The sequence below is a fragment of the Notechis scutatus genome, chromosome 1 (genome assembly GCF_049901735.1).
Source record: "Notechis scutatus isolate UNSWTSFEM ecotype Mainland chromosome 1, rNotScu1.2, whole genome shotgun sequence".
NCBI classification, from domain to species: Eukaryota; Metazoa; Chordata; class Lepidosauria; order Squamata; family Elapidae; genus Notechis; species Notechis scutatus.
Window position 1 is genome coordinate 289,763,360 of NC_142009.1, and position 23,083 is coordinate 289,786,442.

A 23,083-nucleotide genomic window follows, 5' to 3' on the forward strand; every position below is an offset into this window, starting at 1 on the left:
GAGTGTTTGTTAAAATGGAATTTGATTAATATTTGCTTCCTTCTGTAGTTCTAATTCTCTATTTCCAAATATTTTATTTTTCTGTTTTGATGGCTTACACTGAGTGCTTTATTAATTAAACTTGCATCCCTTTTGTTGAGTAGGTTTTATAAAAAAAACCTTATGGTTTCATTTATAATATGTTTAAAATTTGAGCCCATCATCTCTATAGGAGCATCAATAAGTACCTGGATGTGTGTACAAACTCTATCCAAGCAAAAGAAAAAAATCTCCCTTTAAATCTCCTTCTGCTCGTTTCCTATTCCTCTTTTTTTCTGCTGCAGCCATGGTGGTTTCACTTTTGGCTATGTGAGAAGTCACAGGAAAGGGGAAAGAAACCTTTCTCTTCCTCGCCTGGTACATACATTTATTTATTTCTTCAGCTTGCATGGCTCAAAGTACATATGGGAAATGTAAAAATAAATGAAAAACAATCATACAAACCCACAACACATATTGAAATAGCAGAACAGATTGGCAGCTGAAGACAGCTGAGGACAGCAACCAGAATACTACCCTACTTCCTGTATAGATGGGCTTATTTAGCACTTTAGCCCACATCGGGCTTTAGAACCTTACCAAAGGCCAATAGATCAAGACTATAATAATCATTTGAGGCCAAACTCTTCCACTGGGCAGGTGTCACAACAACAAGCATATTTTCTGAGTCCCACTAAATGGCATAGCTTGAACTTGAGCTTGAACATGCCAACTCCAGTATCCAGTTTGGACACAATTCAGTCCATACTTTCTTTGAACTGTGCAAATCAGGCAATCAGAAATGTTCTGCACCAACAAGTATTCCTATAGTCTAAAACGTAATTAGGGTTTGGATTTTATCCAAAATTGTGTTTTGGTTTTCTTGGGTACGATTTGGTATTTCTTTCTACTTCTATTTCTACCCTTTCCCTAACAAATCATCTTTATAAATTCTGATATATGACTTTGTACGTTTGGAAAGATCCATTTCACTGAACATTTTTTCAACTATAAAATGTTTGTGCTACCCTTGTGTTCTAAAGATAGCTCACTAAGTTCTATGGGAACTGGAACATTCTGATTTTGGGAAAATTAATTCAAAACCCCTTTGCCATAGCTTTTCCTATAACTGAGCATGAGGGAGGATAAAATATTCATACAATAAGGCAACTTATATCTAGCAGAATGTTCAATCTATTTATGAGCATTCTGTGATAATTGCTTTCTAGTTTTACAAAAAGGTCTCTGAAGTAAAATTAAAATTTCATATACTACTTGAGTTATAGACAGTCCTCAACTTATGGCCATAATTGGACCCAAATTTCCAGTGTAAGTTGTTATTGTTGTAAGTTGAGACATTCCCCTGAATGGATCTGATTTTTATGACATTTTTTGTGTTGCTCATTAGGAAATTCATGACCATCAAGTGAATGCCTAAATATGAATTCCTTCTTCTGTATGAGCAATGGCCAGAAATGTTTATGGACCATAAAGCACTTGTTCTGACCCTGTTGTAATTTCAAATGGTTGTTAACTGACCTGAGGATTATCTGTTTCAAACAATATTGTTTGTTAACATTTTGTACAATATATGTGTCCCATTGCTCTTCAGTGGTGAGCATGTTACATGCTATACCATATTTACCTTCTGCATTGGGACCTGAAATGATGCAATAAGCAAAGAGGCAGCAAAGAGGAAACTTAACAGGCCATTGGCAAGAAGCTAACTTTGTGCTTCTGTTATTCATAATAGACTTTTTAATAACCATTATTTACATTGAAAGAGGCCAGAGTAATTTGGAAGACAGAGGCTTATTAAATCTGATATGATAGACCATAAGCCAACTGTAGGGGTACAAGCAATCCTCAATTTACAACAATTTGTTTAGTGATCGTTCAAAGATAAGACAACCCTGAAAAAGTGACTTATGACCATTTTTCATACTTACAACCATTGCAGCATCCCCATGGTTACATGATCAAAATTCAGATTTTTGGCAACTGATTCATCTTTATGATGCTTGTAGTATCCTGGAATCATGTGATCACCTTTTACAACCTTCTGACAAGCAAAGTCAATGGTGAAGCCAGATTCACTTAACATCTGTGTTACTAATTTAACAGTTGCAGTGATTCACTTAACAAATGTGGCAAGAAGGATAATAAAATGGGGCAAAACTCACATAATAAATGTCTTGCTTAGCAACAGAAATATTGGGCTCAATTTTGGTCGTTGAGGACTGACTGTACAAAGTTGATCCAATACTCCCAAGAATTTGGTTAAAAGCAAGGGTCCCCAACTCTTCAATTCATCAACCCCTCCATGAAGTTTCAGACAATCTATAGATTCCCAAACATTTATTATATGAAAATGATTTAATAAATACTACTTTAACTAATAATACTACAAACAATAACAACTATAATGACTTCTTAAACTATGTAATATTTAAAGTATAAAAATATAAGATTTAACATACCTTTATTACTGAAACTGTTGACATTAATGGAAAGGATGCATGACATGAGCATCAACAAGGGCACTGATACTTGATTGGAGAATGTAGAGGTTGGGGAATGTGCTCAATATGGGAGATGAACAGGAATACTATATGTACGTGTATTCTTCCCAGGAGAGGGGAGATGAGAGAGAAAAGAAGGAGAATGGAAGGCACACAGACACACAACACAAAGCAAATGGGTAAATGAGGCCAGCTGATAAAGATCATTCAAGGCAACTCTTGCTGGTGGCTGACCATCCAACCCTGAGTTACTCACTGCGAGCCCTATCACTTTCAGGACTAGGGACTTACATGGAGTTCTACAGAGACCTGACCTTCAATTATTTATTGACCACCTATAAATCCTAGATATTTACTGACCTCCTTTGATGCCCAACCATCTATCAACACCATGGATATTTAGTCTCATCAACACTTTGGGATTCATACTAACCCCTTTGGGGAACCCTGTTAATGATGTTGGCTTCTGTTTGCAATCTCTCTTTGTCATATGCTGCTTTTTCCTGTCTTACATCTTAGCAGAAAAAAATTCAGTTGGGAAGAATAATGGAATAGTGGAATAGCTCTGGACAATGCCAGTTGGCTGATGATGCTATCAGTTAACTGTATGCTACCTTTTTTTACAGGATGCTCTTTCCAGTTTTAATGAGGCTTTGGTGCTGCTAGGTGGCATTGAAAGGTATATTCCTAATACCTTTGAGGCTGCAGAATTATATTTTTTAATGGGCGAGTGCTACATGGAGCAAGTTTTTCTATTAGAGGTATGCATTTTGACTTTAAACTGGCTCAAAAATAAAAATTAGAACATTCCAAGAATTGCATGGGCATCCAATTCATCCCTTTCCCATATTCACAAATTAGCAATTATGATTATTAACCGCCTGAAATATTAAGACCAGGTTGTCTAAAGAGCTGTTTTTTTCCAACATGATATTCCCACCATTTGCTCTAATGTCTAATGAATCAAGGAAGGAGTGTTTTTAAAGGGTGTTTTTCAGATTTGGAAAAACTCACTTAACCCAACTTTTCTCAAATTGCTTCAGTTGGCAGATTTAGTTAGTGTTGTCCCTAAGTAGAAATTAATTGATATACTACTATTAATTTTCTACATGGTTGCTATGATTACTTCCTATTAAATATTATACAATATATCATTGATATTTAGTTCAGCATATTTCAGAAGATCTTCTTCACTGTTATTTGCTACTTTAAGCATTGTGTCTGGAAAGGTTATTATTATTATTATTATTATTATTATTATTATTATTATTATTATTGGATCACAGTTTGGCATTGTTCCTTCCTCTCAATTCTCCTTTTAAAGATTATCTGCTTGATTGTGTGTGTGACACAATGATTATATATTCCTTTTATTTGTTTCTTATATGAATATTCAAATTTTATAGAAAAAAACTTAGGTGATTATCTATTTGTTAGAAGAACATTCTAATTTGATCCAGAATCAGCATCACAAATCTCAGATAATTTGTGGGCAAGCTCCTTAAAAAGAAAGCTATTTTATCTGAGAGCATAGAGCTACTTGAGGTAGCTAGAATTTGGGGTGCAGAGACTGGTAATATTTACATGAAAGGTGGTCCTTTGTGAGGTGTCATAAGACAGCGCAGGAATAAAATTATTCCTGAATTAAAATTTATTCCAACATATTCATGGGAGAATATCTACAATCTTAATTTTAAAAGTTGCTTTATTATAATGTATCAATTATCAATTATCAGTCTTTGTAATAGCTTTATATCAATGGAGAGGCAAAACCAGAAAAATCGGATTCTATAAAGTCTAGATTCAATTCATTGTTTATGAACTATGTAAATCCCAATTTGGTAAAAAGAGAAAACCATGTAATCTTAGTAGTTCAGTAACTATTCCTTTCTTTCTAATTACGACAAATCCAAAGTATTGGTGTTCTCTAGAGCCCGGAAATTGTGTAACTGGGCTATCAATGGTAATGCTGTTAAGCAGGTTTTCCATTTTAAGTATTAAGGTATTCAATTTCAGAACACCGGTGCTTGGACTAGACATCGAATCCAGGTGCTGAACTCGGCCTCCTGTAGTCATCAGCAGATTTTAAGATTTTTTATACCCAAGGAGGCCAGTTTATTCCTTCTGCTCTGCGTATTTACAAAGCCAAAACTTTGGCTCAAACTCTTTATGGAATTCCCATATGGATACAGGACTTCAAGGATTGTATTGAAAGAACCAAGGCTGTCTTTTTAAGAAAACTTCTGGGTCTTCCTCCTTGTGTTGGTTTTGCTCCAATGTACCTGGAACTGGGCACTCGATCAGTCGAATGTATGGCGTGGATTAACACCTTTAAATGGTGGTTTCAGGTGCTCTTTCTGGCAGTTCCTGGTAGCTAACTCTCCCTGGCGTTTGCTGACTCTCATATTTCTTGTTGGTAGAGGGAGCTGATGAAGAAATTACACCTGCTAGGTTTTATGGGGGATGCCCTGGGAGATTATAGCCTTAAGGACGCCCAATTTAGGGAAGTGCAACAGCTTGTGGACATTGACTTGCAATATCTACGATCCAGAGTTAACAAAACTTGCTCCCCTCTGAACTTCAGCCAATTTAATAATTACGGACTGAGGATGGCTTCCTATTTTTACACTCTAACCATTCCCAAGTATAGAAGAGCTTTCTCCCTAGCTCGCTTTAATGTTTTGCCCTCAGCACTACTGGATGGGCGATTTAAAAAGTTCCCGATTAACGAGCGGCTATGCCCCTGTGACAGAGCTGAGGTTGAAATTGTGGTGCATGTCCTTTTATATTGCCCTATGTATAACGCAGGCAGATCTAAGTTACTGTCTCTCCTTGAAACAGACCCTGATTAATTTTCCCATGTTCTTCTTTTGTTGTACTTGTGTTTGGGTCTGTGACCGCAAATAAAGTATTATTATTATTATTATTATTATTATTATTATTATTATTATTATTATTATTATTATTATTATTATTATTATTCCTTTCTTTATCTATTTATCTTTAATTTGACTTTGATATACAGATATATGTATTTTGCAAAAAACCAATGTCACTTATTTAAGTGTTTTTCTTTTATATATATGCACACAACACACTTATATTATTTAGATATCTCTGGGTAGTCCTCAGTTAATAACTGCCTGTTTAATGACTGTTTGAACTTACAACAGGGTTGGAAAAGTAGCTTTATGACCAGTTCTTGAACTTACAACCATCACAGTATGATCATGTGTTAACCATTTAGTTGCACAACTTGCATACATTTATGATAGTCATTAAGTGAGGACTATGTATATTCTCAACTCAATATATATTACTCAAACAGTAATATACACTGTTATAGTAATATATTTACATTATATTGATTGTTATTTTTATATAACATCACAGTTTTAAAGTATTTGTAAGTTTTCTCTGAAGATTAATTTTTAAAAAATTGGGATTGGAACTAAAATACCAATTTGTTTTCTACAACTGAAATAAAAGTGAAATATGAAAAATGCAGGAAATTTTCTCTTAAGTTTTGGTGTTTTATTTATTTTGTAGAAGCATGATTCAGTTAAACCTAATGTTGAATCATTTTAGGCCTGCGATGCTTTTAGTTCTGCTGTCAGACTATATCCACGATATGCAGATGCATTTTACCAGCGAGGGCTTTGCAGAATGCAGCTCCAACAAGCTAAATGCATCTTAGATTTTAACAAAACACTTGCTATTATACCAAAGCATTTTCAGGTAAGAGATATTATTTTGTATTTCTGAAGATTTAAAAATAATCCTTAGTAATAAGGTTTTTAAAATAAAGGCTTAAGAATACATCTGAAACAATCTTGCTTTTTATTAGTTGACTAAAAATGGAACATTTAATTTTTTTGGAAATCCAGCTCAAGTGTTGAAAGTAAGATGGTCTTGACAAGATAGATAGGTTATGTTATGAAACACATCAAGGACAAGTAGAAAACATGCAGAAGAGGCTTAGATAGACAATTCCTTAGTTCACAAAGTTATAAGAAGGGAGGAGAGCACAATCAAATTTGCAATATTTTTTTTATTGTAGCCACTAAAAAAAAAAGTAGTCATGTCATTCCTGTGGAATTGATTCTTGGCCTGGTCTATCGGATGGGGCAGGCATCAATTAATTTGGCTAATCTCTTTTTGTATACAAAGCTAAACTTCCAATGCTAAATACATTTGTTTAAATGCAGTCAGGGTGTCCATAATGGGAGGCAAAAAAAGTCAAGATATCCACAAAGGGGATTCCAAACAGGCAAAGTGACGCATACAGATCCATGATGCAAACTCTCTTCCTTATATATGCATCTAAAATTCAAGACCCCAAATCAGCAAACATTAGTACACAAAAGTTTACTTAGGATACACAATAGAATAACCATTATAATTACAGATAGGATGTGCAAAATAAGGCACACCAGGGAAGGTTATCCAAAAATTAGGAACAGGCTATTGCTACCCTCTATAATTTGCAGAGAAAGAAGCAAATTAGAAATAAGCACATATAACCAAGGACACTTGCCTAAAATTCATTGTTGTCTGTTCCCAACTAGGTATGCAAGTGACATGATATACCATTTGTAACTAATCATGATAATTTGCTTGCTGGCTTGCTTGAAAAATTGGCATTTACATGTAAATTGGGATCAGTGGCACATACTGTATATTCTTAAGGGTTAAAACAATTCATGGAAAATATGCTTGGAATGTACCTTGTTAACTATCCTTGATAATTTTTTTAACCAATATGCATATTTATACTAGCAGAAGTACGGAAACTTGATATATGGAGAATCAGAAGACTGTTCTGGGATTTTTAGGGCTCAGGGCAAAGACACATCTTTCAGAAAAAGAGAGAAGTGCCTGTCATGTATTTATTATGGATTAAGAGATAGCATACAAATGATAGTTGTATGTAAGCTTTGACATTTTTGTATTCTGTATTTTTTTGTATTTTGTATTCCAGTTAGCAATCTTATTGGAAGTAATACATAATTTAAGGGGAGAGAGAAAGTCTTCAGTGTGGAGAGAGAGGGAGAGAGAGAAAGAGAGAATGTTTTATTCCTATTTATAAATATTTGAAGCTTCAAAACTATGTAAGACAACATTGAAGTCTCTGGATATTTCCTCCCTTTTGTGTTCTGCAGTGAGTTTTTTCTTTTCTTTTTTCTGTTAAGGCTTACTTAAGCCGTGCTGCTTACTATGGTAGCAAAGGAAGATACTCGAAAGCAATAATGAATTGCACTGAAGCCCTCAAAATTGAGCAACGTAGTGTGAGAGCATATCTTTACAGAGGAGTACTGAAATTTTACAACAGGGTAAATATGCTTACTCTACTGCTGTCTTAATTTGGGATATATAAGTGAAAGCTTCCCTGTTCTCTTATGAGTACAGAAGGATATTTAAACCTTAGAGCTGCTTAGTAGCTGTGTAATGAGATCTTAATCACTTTCACTAGAAAGTGAAATCTTGATTCATAGACCAATATTGAAATTAGTTTTAATGAAACATGACTTCTGTATTGTAAAATGGTTGTTGTTAGATGGAAAAACACGCATACACACCAAGAGAAGGGAGAGAAAGGTAGGTGCTGGAAAAAATCAGGGCTGTGGATAAGTGGACTGTTTGGATCTGCTGTACATCAGCTGAAGTCCAGTGGGGATTCTGAGAAAAGGAAAACAAAGTTCTGAAGAAGAGAAGTGAGGGCAAAGCCCATCACCTTTTTCTTATTCACCCCCATTGTTTCTGTTTTGTGTACACCCCTCACAAAGACTGTAATATCTACCATAATATGGTACCTTATTTTGTGTAGATTAAATAATAATGCTATTATTATTATGTCATTTTTATAGACTTACAAGAATGCTGTTGAAGATTTAACTAAAGCTATAGAATTGGATAAAATGTGCATTTTGGCATATTATAACAGAGCAATTGCGTTCCAACAATTGAAGGACTATGAACATGTATGGTTTGTTTTGTTTTAAACAGTGATTTGCTATTGTTTTGGTACTGGATGTCTCCTTCCAAACCTGCTTTCCTGTCTTACCCAGATTTTAGAGTGGATCTAGGGACAGGGTTTGACTCCTATAAACTATGGCTTATTCCAACAATTTCCCCCCCCTTTCCACAAATAGTGTTATTATTACATTGAAAGGAATACAGTTTAGCTCAAGATTCTGGCATTAAAAAAAAAGGAAATGATTTCATAACAAAAATTATCTATGCTTTTTATTTCACTAATTCACAGATAATTTTGTGGATTCTGTTTATTTGTTTTAGAGTTTGATCGATTATAAGACTGTTCTTAGTCTTGAGACAAGCAAGGACATTGTCTTGAAAGTGCTGAAAAATCGTGCTCTAGTTTATATAGAAATGAAACAGTATGAATATGCGCTAAAGGTATTTCCCCCCTAATATTATAGATATGTTTTTTCTACATTTTGTAGATTGGATTTGTTTGAAAAATATTTTGTAATCTCTAGTCGGAAAAGTGATAAAAGAAACTAAACAATGCTGCCTACAGACATGGTTAAACTGTTCATATACATTTCGAAATGTAGCTAACCATAACAAAGCAATTTCTTAACAAATAATTAATTTTCAATAAATAAATATGCAATTATATTATCATCAATATTTAAAATTAATTTGTCCAAATGTATTAAATGGGTTGGAAGAATATCTTGGGCTTTTAGATATTGCTAAATTGTAGAGCCTGTATGTGCATGCGTTTACTAGAGAAGATTGTGGCTATAAAATGTTCAGTTCTCAGGAAATCACATGTGTGATATCCATTTTTATTATGTTTTTGTATATGATTTATACTTGATTTATAGTCCGTGAGGTATATTATTCTAGCTCACATATTACATCTTAAGGGTACTCACAATATACAAGTTAGATAATGAAAAAGAAGAAATGAACATTTTTTTCTCACCTATACAGTGGCTTTTAGAGTATAGGTACCTCTACATAGAAGGCTATCAATGTTATTGTTTTTGCTGCAACAGTTAAATATGGCTAAACTTCTGAAAAGCAGTACATTTAATGTAGTGTCTTTCTGTGTTTCTAGGATTTTGCAGAAGTGGCAATGACTGAAAAAAAAAATGCAGGATTATTGAATTCCATTGGACTTTGCTATCATAGGTAATCTTAAACATTGCTGAGTAAGATTTGGGAACGTGTGTTTGATTCTCTTGTGTTATGGAGAATTTCTATGTAGCAGATGTGGAGAAAGAAAGGAAACGGTGGTGGGCCAAGGCATTTTATTTTTGCAACAACATCCAAATGCCTTAGTCCCCAATTTGAACTAGAATAAGCATTTTTAAAAGCCACAAGGCATAATTCAAATAGTCAAACCATCAATGTCTGTTTTCATCAATGTATTTCTGCAGGACAGGGCAAACTCAAACATGAGACAACATTCAGTCTATTTCTTGGTTGTATTGACTTACCACTTCCATCTCTCCTGTTAGCTAAGTAGTTACCATGCTGTCGGGGATTGACAACTGTTATATTGAAATATCTGGAAATCACTAGACTGGGGAAAGGCAATTAAAGAGAAAGGCCTGCCTTGTTCTCCAGAGGCCAAATGTGTTTTCTTAACCCATTTTCACTATTTGGTTCAATTTCTAATGGTTATTTGGAAACAGCATTCCATAAAGGGCAGTACAGTAGGAAATCAGCATGTTTCTTATATACTTTTTAATACTATATTTTGAGAAATTGAATGGTGCGCTTTTCTCCCAAGATATCTACATTATTGTATTTCTCACTACTTGATTATGATAATACCATCTCATTTATTGTGAATCTTCTTTCTCTGAGAACAAGAACAAAAGTACATTTTGTTGGCTGGTTTATGTTTGCTTGGTTTATGTTTTAATCATGTTCTGATTTTTAAGTTCATCTAGAAAGCACTAGGTTGAAGAGGTTTGATTTACAGAAAACATGTAGAGAATATAATAGAATGAGTAAATGCATGTAAAATCATATTATCTTTCATAGATTCATTCATTCATTCATTTTTGTAATAGCCACCCAACTCTAATGGACTTTGAGGAATGTACAAAGCCAAAAAGCAGTAAACACAATTAAAAAGGGGGAAAAAAAATCCAACAGCCTGGATTGAAACAATAATATGGGAAACGGAATATTTCAATATTCTGCAATATTTCATTGATTGAGTTAATTTGAGATTATATCTTGAAATTATATTTATCTGTCTATCTATCATGATAAAAATATATGCATTTTGTAGGATGCACATTAGGAAGCAAAGTGAGAACAAGTCTTTAAAAACTGTATTTATAGAAAAAAAAAAATCACTGTTATTTCCAAATAATAAACAAGCTACATTCCAGTTTAACATATTTATTTATTTATTTATTTGATTTGCCAATTGTTTACAAGATAAGTATAAGTGTATACATAGTTGTGAATACATGAAATGGGTACATATAAGAAAAATAAAAGAAGAATAAGAGAAACAATAGGACAGGGACGAGTAGGCACGTTGGTGCGCTTATGCACGCCCCTACAGACCTCTTAGGAAAGGGGTGAGGTCAATAGTAGACAGTCTAAGGTTAAAGTTTTTGGGGTTTGGGGAAGAAACTACAGAGTCGGGTAGAGTATTCCAGACATTGACCACTCTATTGCTGAAGTCATATTTCCTGCAATCAAAAAAAAACATAGGAGGAGCCTAATGAAGTATCCTCTTTCAGGAAGGCTATGGATTAGCTTTGCTACTGATCTCATCTCCTTCTGATGCACGAGAGCTGAAAAAAGGAGCTTGATGATATTATAATCAATAAACCAAAGGATAGGGGAGAATAACTATATTTAACTTCTGTTTTCTGCACTCCTGCATGTTTCCTTGTTCAAATATGCACATCTGAATATACAAAACATCATAATAACTGTTAAAACATTAATATTTAAATGGCCATTGATTTCAGACTTCAGAAATATGAAGAAGCGGTGGAATCATTTTCTAAAGTTCTTAAACTCAATCCCTTTTCTTTGGATGCCTACATTGGTCGAGGAAATGCATACCTGGAATATGGTCATAGCAAAGGCACCAGACAAGCCCTAAAGGATTTCTTGACAGCAGTACATATCAATCCAGTGTGCATAAAGGCTAGACTTTGCTTAGGATACAGCTTGCAGGTAATATATTTGTGGCTGTGTCATCATTCTATCTTTCTGAAAATGAAACAAAACAACAATAATAATTGTTATTTAGCAAGGTGTAATTTAGACTTCATTAAAATACTTCCCTGCTTATTACTTTATTTTATTCAGTTAGTTCAGATCTCTATTAGTTGAAAGTATATACAAAGTTTTAACTTCAGAAAAAATGTCTTCCCTGGAAATTATCCCTAGTAAACTGGAAAATATTTATTCCTCACATTATATCTCTTTCTACACTGTTTGAAATAAATATGAGTGTAAAGTTGAATTATTTCCATGTGAAGTTCACTCAGAAACAAGAAGTGGTGGGACCTTTATCAGCATGGTGGGAAAAACAGAATTCTCACATACAGGGAAACTTTGCTTAAAAATGCCATTTAGCGACTGTTAAAGGTACAATGATACTGAAAAAGTAATTGTATAACTATTTCTCTCACTGATGACCATGATACATCCCCACAGATATGTGATCTCAAATCACAAATATGTGATTCAGGCACTTTGCAACCAGTGGGCATTTACAATTGTCACAGAATCCCACAGTCTTGTGATTGCCATTTGTGCAGTTCACAGCTGACTTCTGATAAGCAGACTCAGTGGAGAAACTGGCATTAAAATTTCAGTGTTGTGTCATATAATGTCTTCCTTAACAACCATATGGGAAATGATGTAAGTTCATTGCAGTCCCATGATGTTTCATTTATTGACCATGTCACTTAGCAATGGAGTTGGCTGTCTCAATTGCAATCACTAAATGAGGTCTCTTAGCCTCTTCGTTTCTTCCCTGGCTTTCAAAAGACATTTCTTCTGCTGATTGGGTAAAGCAAATGAGGAGGAAAAAGCAGGCAAACTTTGTAAAGCTGTGGGACATTATTACAGGGTAGGGATGGGTAACTGCAACTCACCAATTGCACACTTTATATTAACGGACAGACCAATAGTTTCCTTTCCCATTCAGATAATTTTGCTATATTGCTATTACATTTTGCATAATTGCGATTCTCTCTCCATAACATTTTGAATTACTGTAGTACTTAGTACACTTTAATCCAATTAGATCATATTTATACAATACTGAGAGTTAAACTGAGGTGACAAAAGCAGTTGAAATTACAGTTTTCTAAGCTCCAGAACCGATAAAAATGGCAAGTGTGCAAAAGTGATTTAGAGAAGACTAACAAAGGGCAAAAAGGCATTGAGAGGTCTGGGCAAGCTGATGGAAAACCCAGATGTTTCAAGTAAAACAAATTTAGAAAGGTAATCTCAGCGTATTCTCTGTTATGATATATGGATGTAAGGAACGGACTCTGCACACAGACATAAAGAAGAAAATTGACTTATTTGCGCTATAGATTTGAAGGAAGGTGTATCACATTCCTTGGACAACCAAGAAAATGAACTATTCAGTAAGAAGAAATGAAGCTAAAATATTCTTTAGAAATAAAGATCATGAAGCAAACTCTTCTATACTTTGGATACATATGAAAGGCTGATGGAAACAATAATCATGCTGGGCAAGATAGATGAAAGTAGAATAACAGGCTGATAGCAGATGAGATGAGGTACTGGAATCACAGAAATGGCACCTGCAAGAATTGCACAATGTGGCAAAAGGCAAGGCAGCTTGGAGAGCTTTTATCCGAAGAGTCACCAGGAGTCAGCTATGACTCAATGGAACATAACAATACAAGGATTAAGCCCTGTTAATGAAGATGCCCAAGCAGGCACAAATCCTTTACACTTAATACAAAGTTAAAGCAATGCAAATCCTTGGAGGGCATGCTTCATTAAAAAAAAGTTTTGATTGAATAACTCTATTAATACAATTTGCATATTCAAGTGAAGACCCACTTCAGTGTAGTGAATTGAAACAGGTGACAGCAAAACACTTTGCAACATTTCAAAAAACACTGCCAATTTAATTAGTTTTCTATTGCTTCTGAAATTGTTACAATTGGTTATGTTTCATATATAGAAAACTCTGGAGAAGGAAGAAGTTGAACGATATATTGGCTTTTTGATTTAAGACTGAAAGAAACCAGATTATTACCTGAAGATGTTACTAAGAAATATTTGTATGGCATCAGCATATTAGTAGTACTCAGTTTCAAAGCTTCTCCAAACATTAGCAGTAGAATGGAATATAGAGGCATGCCATATAATAGTCCTATTTCAAGGAATAACAGTCTTCAAGCAATATCATTCAGAATTTAGTTTATAGATAGAGTGGAAAAATTGCAAAAAAGTGCCACCTATTCCCAATTCTTCTAGGTGATCCATAAATATATCATGATTGAAAACCACTACTAAATTAACGGCAACTAACAGAATGATATGCTTTCTGTGAGTTTCTAAAAATCACCCATTAGACCAGCAAAATCAGTCTCAATCTCATAGTCTGCTTTAAACAGTTTGAAATGGGCCAGAATATTTGCTTTCATGAGAACTACCCACAACTGAGAGCCTACACCATTTTGATCCCTTCAGCCAATGCTGAAAGATTAATTTGGCCCAAGTTGCCCTTTGAGTGATATAATTCAGGCTTCTTTAAAAGAGTTATTTCTAATTGCCTCTTAAACAGGAAGGTCTTTTGCCTTCCTTTAGAATTGTCTTTTATCTGTAGAAAACTAAAACCTATAAGCAAGTTGGGTAAAAATCAAGAGGACATGTAGTGGAACCTATCATTCCAAGTAGCTTATCCCTATAAAAGAATAACAAAACATTTGCAAAAAATCTGAATTATAACAGTACAATTCCCCAAAGTTCTCTAGCAGAATGGTAAGAGCAGTGAAAATCATACACATACTTCAATTTGAAGCAACTCAGCAAGCTGCAAAAGCAATACATGTAGAAAAAAACCTAGTTTTTTCTACATATATATTCATAGTATAAACCATCAAAAGGATAGATCATAATGGAGAATTGTGATCACTAGGAATCAAAGATGACTTGATGGCATATAGCCGAGTAATCAGTCCTAATCCATCAAGTGGGCTTTGTATCTTTTTTCTGGGTTTGAGTTAAATCTTCCTGCCATCTGTTCTATAACTACCTTTTGCAGGTTCACCTTCCACAATTAATCAATATATCAGGGGCCATATTTGAAGCAGATCAGAGAGGACATTTGCGAATTATGATATGACTTCCCCTAGTAAGTTCATCATACCAGCTATTAACCAGAGCATCCACAGAGTTGATTAGATTGACCAAAACCCTTCAAAGGACATTTGGAATCCAAATAAATCCAGTTGCCTTTTTAGCAGACTATCCAACAGATCATGACCCTTATAAAAATTAGATGTTGCTACTAATCCAGCCCGCAGTAATGGGGACACAGAATCTTCAGTCTATTCCTTGTCACAGAATTGAAATTTGCACAATTTCTCCTCACTTTCTCAGCCTAACTCTATTGAAATGTACCTAGTGGAAAGTAGCTAGTCCCATATAACCTTTGTACTTCACTCTGCCAGGTCTCTATTACCCAAGCCTAGTCAAATCTTCAAATATATGATGTATACCATAACATACCCAATTTATTTATGATTATTTAGATACCACTGAGTTGAGTTTGACTCTCAATTACCAAAGGAACAAATACTTTGTATTTTGATCTTCCTTCAGTAATAACCTTCAGCTTTTCTAAGAACATTCCAATAATATCTTCAATCTTCTATATTTTCCTTATTTATTAATGTTTTTGTTACATTACTTCAGGCTCTTGGAAAATTTCAGAAAGCGTGGACTCAGTTTTCAGCAGCCATTCATTGTGATCCTAGTTGTCACAATGCTTACGATGGACGTGCTATAGTCTGTCTGCAGATGGGGGACATATTTGCCGCTTTTCAAGATACAAATGCTGCACTAAAGGTAAATAGTTTTGTTTGTAACTGAGCAGGACTAAAGATTTTCTGCCCTTTTTAATTAATGCCTTTTCTCAGAGTTTGGGTTATTCTCTTTTTTTTTTTCAAATATGATTTATTAGTTTTTACAATTAAAACCAATCAACAATACATACACAAATGAACGAAAGAAAAGAGAAGAAGAAAGAAAGAAAAGAAAAGAAAGATGGGTTATTCTCATTCACAAGACCTTTTCAGGTATTCAGAAAATACAGGCATGTAAAAGAGAGAGACAGGAATAGGTGCTTCTCCCTGTCCCCAAACCTTTGCTGTTTTAGAGCTGGGTTTTTCAAACTTGGCAACTTTAAGATGTATGGACTTCAATTCCCAGTTAGCATGAGGAATTCTGGCCTGAATGAAGTTGGCCTCATCTTAATCAGCCTTCTGGGAGATCTTTAAACCTGGCTTCTTTATCAACCTTGGGGATCCTCTGGTAAGCCTACAAGATGGCTGTATGACATCAAATGTTCATTTTTCTCCAAAATTATTGTTTTTGTAAATATTTTTTATTTATATATGTTTTATTTTAATTGTTAATAAGTTTGTATGTGCCCAGAGTCATATTTTGTGAGATGGGCAGTTACATAAATCTAATAAATAAAGTTTGACAGATATGCTTCCAGTGATGGAAACTTTTTTTTAAAAAAGTTTAAATATAGCACCCCCTGAAACATGTTTTACACCTCTCTCATGCACCATTACCCCATTAGGAAAGAGATATTCAAGCATCCCATAAAACCCACATTGTTTTATTTAGTTTCTTACCAATGCCTCCCTCTCATGCTCATGGGAATAAAAATCCAGCTTAACTCCTGTTTTAAATTCATTATCATGTACAAAAAATGATATGGGAGAAGGGAGAACAATATTCTGCAATAGATCATCCCTGGGCAGAAATATTTGGGGCCATAGCTTAAAACCAGCTAGCAGTTTAAGATATACTTTATACGTATATTGTATTTTATAATCCTTTATGCATTTTAATCTAAAACCTGATTTGTCTGCATTTCAGATAACCACTAATGCAGAATTACTTACAAACCGAGGTGTGATTAATCAGTTCATGGGCTATTTAAACTGTGCTATGCATGACTATCAGCAGGCTATCACCAAAGATCCCAGCTATGCTTTAGCCTATTTCAATGCAGCAAACGTCTACTTTTTAAACAAGCAGTTCTCACAGGTTTGTATTTGGTTTTGTGCTGGTATGGTATTGTTTTTTTTCTAAATCTCCTTTGAGGAAGTTTTTTAAAATTATAACTACAAATTGCTCATTTTTGTCTTATTAAATATTAGTGAATAATAATACGAAGTTCAAATATATGCTACATAATAAATAGCTGAATTGACAATCTTGAATGTCAACATAGCTATTAATAATCTTCAGTAAGTAAATGAAATGAAAATAATTCCTTGAAAATATATAATCCTAGACTAGGCAATTCAAGGAAATTTAACTGTTATCGAATTTTTTTCTCCCCCCTGAACTTTGACCTTTAAAAAAATATATCCAGTACAATTAATTGTTTGTATTAGTTCTTTACTCTTTGTAAAGTGGCAAATGACTCATAGCCTACTTTTGCAACTTAAGTTTACTTTTAGAGAAAAGGGCAGTCAGAGGAAATTAAGATCTATCTCAGTCTATATCACACCAGGGACTGATAATGTTGTATTTAGATGAACAGGCAGTAAGATTTTTCATATGTTGAAAAACTATCAAAGATGTCGACATTTTGAATGTGTAATTTGCAGAAATCTCAGGAGGGTAATAATGAATTTAATTTCTGACAGTTGAGTCATTATAGATAATCCTGAAAAGGTTTGACAGGTCTGTCTTTTTTGCACAGTAGTTCCGTGGATTTTAAAGAGAATGCTAGTTTACTTTTGCACATGTTCCAAACAAGTTGTTGCTTGTCAAGTATAATAAATTTAAAATACACCTTCTTCACATTCTGCTTAAAATGACAGTTGTGCCATAAGGCCTGAGGACTCCAGAGAACTGGTGAACTATTGAGGTAGTTCCACTATTATTAACATCTCTTCGCCTAATATTTTTTCACTTTTAGCTTTTTTTTGTTCTAGTTTTTAAGGTTAATAATAGCAGAAGGCAGCTGTCATGCCCTTGTTGGAGTCTGATTCTGAGGGGGAGATTGAGCAGCTGACAGGGAGTGGGAGTGTGGCTCTGGTGACTGTGGAAAAAACAGGAGAAGGGCACAGTCCAGCTGGCCATTCAGAGGAAGACCCAAGACCTCTTCATCCTAGGACACACAGAGCGGAATGGAGAAGGGAGCAGCGTGGCTTATGAGAGAGAAAAAGGCCTTGATCCATTTCATTAGTTGCAGCTGGGAGAACAGGATATAAGTGGGGCGATTGCACACAACTTCTTGCTGGAAGCAAAGCGTGCATTATTTTGGTCGAGCCTTATCTGGGTTTTGGCATCCTCCTAACTGCTGCATTATCCTTTGAAAATCTGCAATTTATCATTCTGGACTGTGGTGTTAATTACTTTAGTATGGTTTGTGTTGTTTTTTTAAATTTCTAATTATTTTTACTTTGGGTTTGGACTGCATTTCTGCCCTTTGTAGACTGTTTTTTGAAGAGTTTGTTATCCAGCCGAGGATAATTGAACATTGGGGCCAAGTTGGAGGCATTAAAGGGAATTTATTCTACTTTGATGACTTAGTTATTTTTGTGTCACGCCCCGGGTCATCACAGCAGCTTTATATTTGTAATCGCTTACATCTTGCAATGATATTTTTAAGATTATTAAACAACATCTATCTATTTCAGGTCCTTGGGAAGGACTCAATTGGGGGGGAATGGAAAATCCAGACTAAACATCTGGCTAAATATGCAAACAACCCTAATAATTGTTTAGTGTTTATTAAGTAACATTACACATTGAGAACTGGATGATTCATTAAAAACAATTATTACAATATATTAAAATGTCCAATGATCGCTAAACTAACTGTGGTTTCAAAATGATTAAAGGTATCTGAGGGACCACATCTTCCAGATTACATCTTCCCTTCTATTTAGATCTAGCAGAAAAGGCATGCTGCCTTCTGTTAGGGAATTACACTTGGCGAGTCCCATGAGGCGGGCCTTATTTGCTGTGTGGCACCTGCCTTTTGGAAATCCTCCCCTCTGAAATGTGGCAACCATTAGCTTTATCCCTGTTAATATTCTGGGAGCCCCTCAAGACCTGGCTATGCCATCATGTCTAGCGGGTCCCAGAAGACTGGTAACATTCTTAGATATCTGCATCACTGTAGTTAATATTCACTCTCTTGTGTGCCTTTTAAATATTTTAATAATGATTGTTTTGTATTTTTATTAATAACTATTTTAACATATGTATTTATCTATTAATTGTTTTATGCCATAAAATAACTTTTTGTGCAGCTATATAAATTTGGTACATAAATAAGAGTATATACAATATTTCAATTTAAAAATGGCAACTGATCATAGGGCTATGTACTAACATTGACATACTATAAGACTGCTCTATTTAATATTTCTGTAGTGAAAGGGGAGATGAGAGAACTAGCTTGTTACCTATGAGCCGGTTATACACAGATTAGCTTTTTGACTATTCTTTCTATATTGCTTCCTTTGCCAGTAATGCACATACACTTCATTTGCTTAGACATTGGTAGTTCAGTGCAATACTAATATAATACCAATTTAGTTGTCCATGCATTTTTATATGAATGCAGAAAATGAATTTTCAGTGGTGTATTGCACTTCATGATCTTATATGTTATAAGAACTCTCAACCAGCTGACTGTAGTTTGCAGCTCTGTAGTTGCCAAGAAAATTCTCAATGATAACCTTGAATGCTTTCCAGATGATTTTTTCTGACACTAACAGATCTTCAAACCCCTTGTCATTGACGATGTATCTGATATTTGGACCAACAAAAATGCCTTCCTTAATCTTGACATCATTCTTGGAAACATCTGCCTCAAACAATGAAAACAACTCTCCATGTCAGTATAGAAAACAAGGTTGTCAACCTGTACCCCAATCAAAGAACTCTCAACGGTTCCTGCTAACAGTTTGCTGTTAACAATAAACAGCCCAACCAAAGAACCTCCAAGACCTCTCTCATCAACACTGACAGGGCAAACCTTTAAAATATAAAATATAAATTGAAAGCAAACTCCATATGCAAGAAAACAACCAAGCTCTGAGAGCACCAAGAACCCCTCATCTCAACCCTGAGCTACAACTATTCTCCTTTATTGATAGCCTCCATTGGACAAAAACTCCCCATTCCTGTTCATAGGCCTCAAAATTCTTTTGAAGAGTTGAAATTATAATACTATGGTTTGTTTACAGCAATGTAGTTTTTCTACATCTACAATTCAATTACAGTAGAAATTAATGTATTTAAAAACAGAAACCAAAAAATGTGCAGGCGCAACAGTCATTTATCCGAATTCTCCAGAAGAAATGAGTGAACAAATGGTATAATTGGTGGGAAAAACAGCTAACAATACTGGTTTACTGTACTATTATAGATTTCTTGAAGATCAAGTTAACATTATAGTATCCTACTTATATCTTATCCAAGGTATTACTGTTTTGACAAATCAACACTAATAAATAAAACATTTTATTTAATTTTATAGGCAAATGACTATTATACCAAAGCCATAGAACTTGACCCCCAAAATGAATCTGCTTTCCTGAATCGAGCTATTACAAATACGCTCTTAAGAAATTTTGAAGAAGCAAAAACAGATTTTGAGAAGGCAATTTCCTTGTCCCCCTTGTCGGCAGCAATATATTTTAACAAGGCAAATCTCTACAGCATGTTACAGCAATATGAGCAAGCCGAGGAAGACATTTCAAAAGGTACTAATAACTGAAATATATACATCTCCTGACATACTCATCACTTAAAACAGGTACTGCAAGGCTCCAGAATGAGATGGTTCAACATAATGAATCACTTGTTGGGGCTGGTGGGAGTGAAGGGTGAATTATGCTCGTACGAGGGTCTCCTTCATCATTTTGACAAATGGATCATCAGTGCTGCTCAAGCTTTCAGCAGGAGCCATCTGTTCAGCATGGGAAATCCTTGCATCCTACAACCAATTGCAGTGTGCAGGTCTTTATAGATCAGAGCACATGGGATGATTTATTGTCCTGCCCCACCACTTTTCACTGTCTCTGCTTAGAGATTTACAAAATCCAAACATACTTTTTAGAGCTAATGCTATAGGCCTCTTGCTTAGACTTTTAGTCATTGGAATTCACATCTTACTGGATTGAGTCAATTATATTTCCCATTGATTAAAGAATTCCAAAGTTGAAATGTGTGCAGTATTTTGAGTAGAAATGTTAGCATGTAATTATTATTTTCTTGAGAAATCACCTAATAAAATGTTACCTTTTACAGCACTTTCAATTCAACCTTATGATGCCTTGCTGTATAAGCTCAGAGCAGATATTCGTGGAAAAATGGGATTAATTAAAGAAGCAATTGCTGATTACAAGAAAGCCATCAGCATCCAAGAGCTAATCAACAGCAATTGAAAAGATGAACACTAAAAATATTTATAGTATAATTTAAAACTGAAGTACATTTTCTGCTGACATAGATAGCTTGCACTAGCGTTTTGTACTTACCACAATTTTAAAATATATACATTTCTGTACTTATTTACACAACTCAACAAGAAGCATTAAATAAAGAGTACTGTTAATGAACAAAGTAGTGTTATTATTTATTATGTTAATACTTATATTCTGGGTTGTTGTTTTTTTTACAGACGGCCATGTTTAAATCCCAATAGTCTCAATACAGTTACTGAAGAGCTAAAATAGAAATTCACATTTTGCATTTTGCTTGGACCAACTATGTCTGGAAAGTCTGGTTCATGGTTCTATCAGGTATCTGGCTTTTCCTCTGCTTGCAGACTAGTTTTTCATAAATATCCTCCAGGATTTTTTTTTTCTTATTCTGTCTAAATAGATAAGCTTATCCAGGCACAGTTTAAAATAACATGAATTTGGGGCTCAGCCAGGGGTGGGATTCAAAGTTATTAACAACCGGTTCTGTGGGTGTGGCCTAATTTGTGGGTGTGGCTTGGTGCTCATGTGACTGGGTGGGTGTGGCTTGCTGACTGGGGGATGGCTTGATGGTCATGTGATTGGGTGGGTATGGCTTATACGTAAATATTGTAAATATTTATGAAAACATTGTGTATGTGTATATATATATATATATGTGTGTGTGTGTGTGTGTGTGTGCGTGTGAAGTTTTCGCGGGTACTTATATGTATGGTATTCAGCTTTGTTTGGGTATTTTCCCACGTCATTGTAGTTGTGCTTTTAAATTTGTAGCAATGTTTCGGCAGAATCTCATCTGCCATCATCAGGCTTCTGTATTGTGTTCGTCTGGCATTTGGTTCTGGCAATTAGTGTTTTGGCCACAGAGTTTATCTGTGCTGGGTGGTGGTGGGATTGGGCATTGAGGTAGTAGTTGGTGTGTGTTTTCTTCTGGTATATGGTGTGTCCTAGTGTGCAATCTGTTTATTTTGTAGATTAGTACAACGTTGCTACAACTTTAAAAGCACAACTATAATGACGTGGGAAAATACCCGAACAAAGATGAATACCATACATATAAATACCCGCAAAAACTGAAGAAAACAAACATAAATAAGGCAAAGCAGATTGAGTTGCTTGCAGAATCATAGATTCACTCACAGATCTACTTTTCTACAATCTGCTGCCTGAGTTTGCAATGAAAAATAGAAGCTTGAGTCCTAAGGAAGATTCGGCTCTGCTCTCAGGCCACTTCTCCCCCACCCCCAGTCCCCTAAATACCACCCCTGACTGGGCCTCAGGGAAACCTCCTGGGCAAAGGCAAAGCAGTACAACAGCAATTTAAATTAGCTAGAAAGCAGAAATCCGACAGGAGGGGGAAAGGGGCCAGTCAGTGGCGCGATTTGCCAGTTCTCCGAACTGCACAGAATCGTAACAACCGGTTCTATAAAACTGGTCTGAACTGGTAGAATCCCACCCCTGGGCTCAGCTTTTAGGCGTGCAATAATTTAATAACTTACTTTTATGAACCTGACCAAGCTATCTAGATAACACACCTTTTGCAGAAGATTTGAAGGCTTTCTACTCCTCACAAAACCTTGAACATTAATTTGGTCTAGAAGGGAAGAGATGTAATTTATACTCACACAGTGTTTAAGAATCTATTATTTCAAATCTATTGATAGATTTGAAAATAAGTTCTGAATCTACTTAAATTGCTACAAAACTCCTTAGAGTTTTGAGGAAAAATGTTCTCTTCTGGCTGAAAGTACTGATATTGGCAGCAAAAGAAATTCTTGACCCCAAAACCAAATGTATTTCAAATTGTAGAATGGATTGTAGTGATTCTTCTTTATATTGCTCATC

The 23,083-nt window shown here is 34.9% G+C and overlaps 1 protein-coding gene across 1 annotated transcript in view; it reads left to right on the top strand.

The window, feature by feature from the left end:
• The window catches only part of TTC6 (tetratricopeptide repeat domain 6), an 89,854-nt gene extending 68,480 nt beyond the window's left edge, over positions 1-21,374 (top strand). Inside the window, exons 23-33 of the mRNA XM_087951849.1 lie at positions 3,167-3,301; positions 6,129-6,278; positions 7,733-7,873; positions 8,408-8,521; positions 8,838-8,957; positions 9,631-9,704; positions 11,516-11,726; positions 15,465-15,617; positions 16,662-16,832; positions 20,293-20,518; positions 21,066-21,374. Of these exons, the coding sequence (XP_087807975.1) occupies positions 3,167-3,301; positions 6,129-6,278; positions 7,733-7,873; positions 8,408-8,521; positions 8,838-8,957; positions 9,631-9,704; positions 11,516-11,726; positions 15,465-15,617; positions 16,662-16,832; positions 20,293-20,518; positions 21,066-21,202 (1,632 nt within the window). The 3' untranslated portion in view covers positions 21,203-21,374. The remainder of the gene's footprint in view (positions 1-3,166; positions 3,302-6,128; positions 6,279-7,732; positions 7,874-8,407; positions 8,522-8,837; positions 8,958-9,630; positions 9,705-11,515; positions 11,727-15,464; positions 15,618-16,661; positions 16,833-20,292; positions 20,519-21,065) is intronic.
• Positions 21,375-23,083: the final 1,709 nt, after the last annotated feature.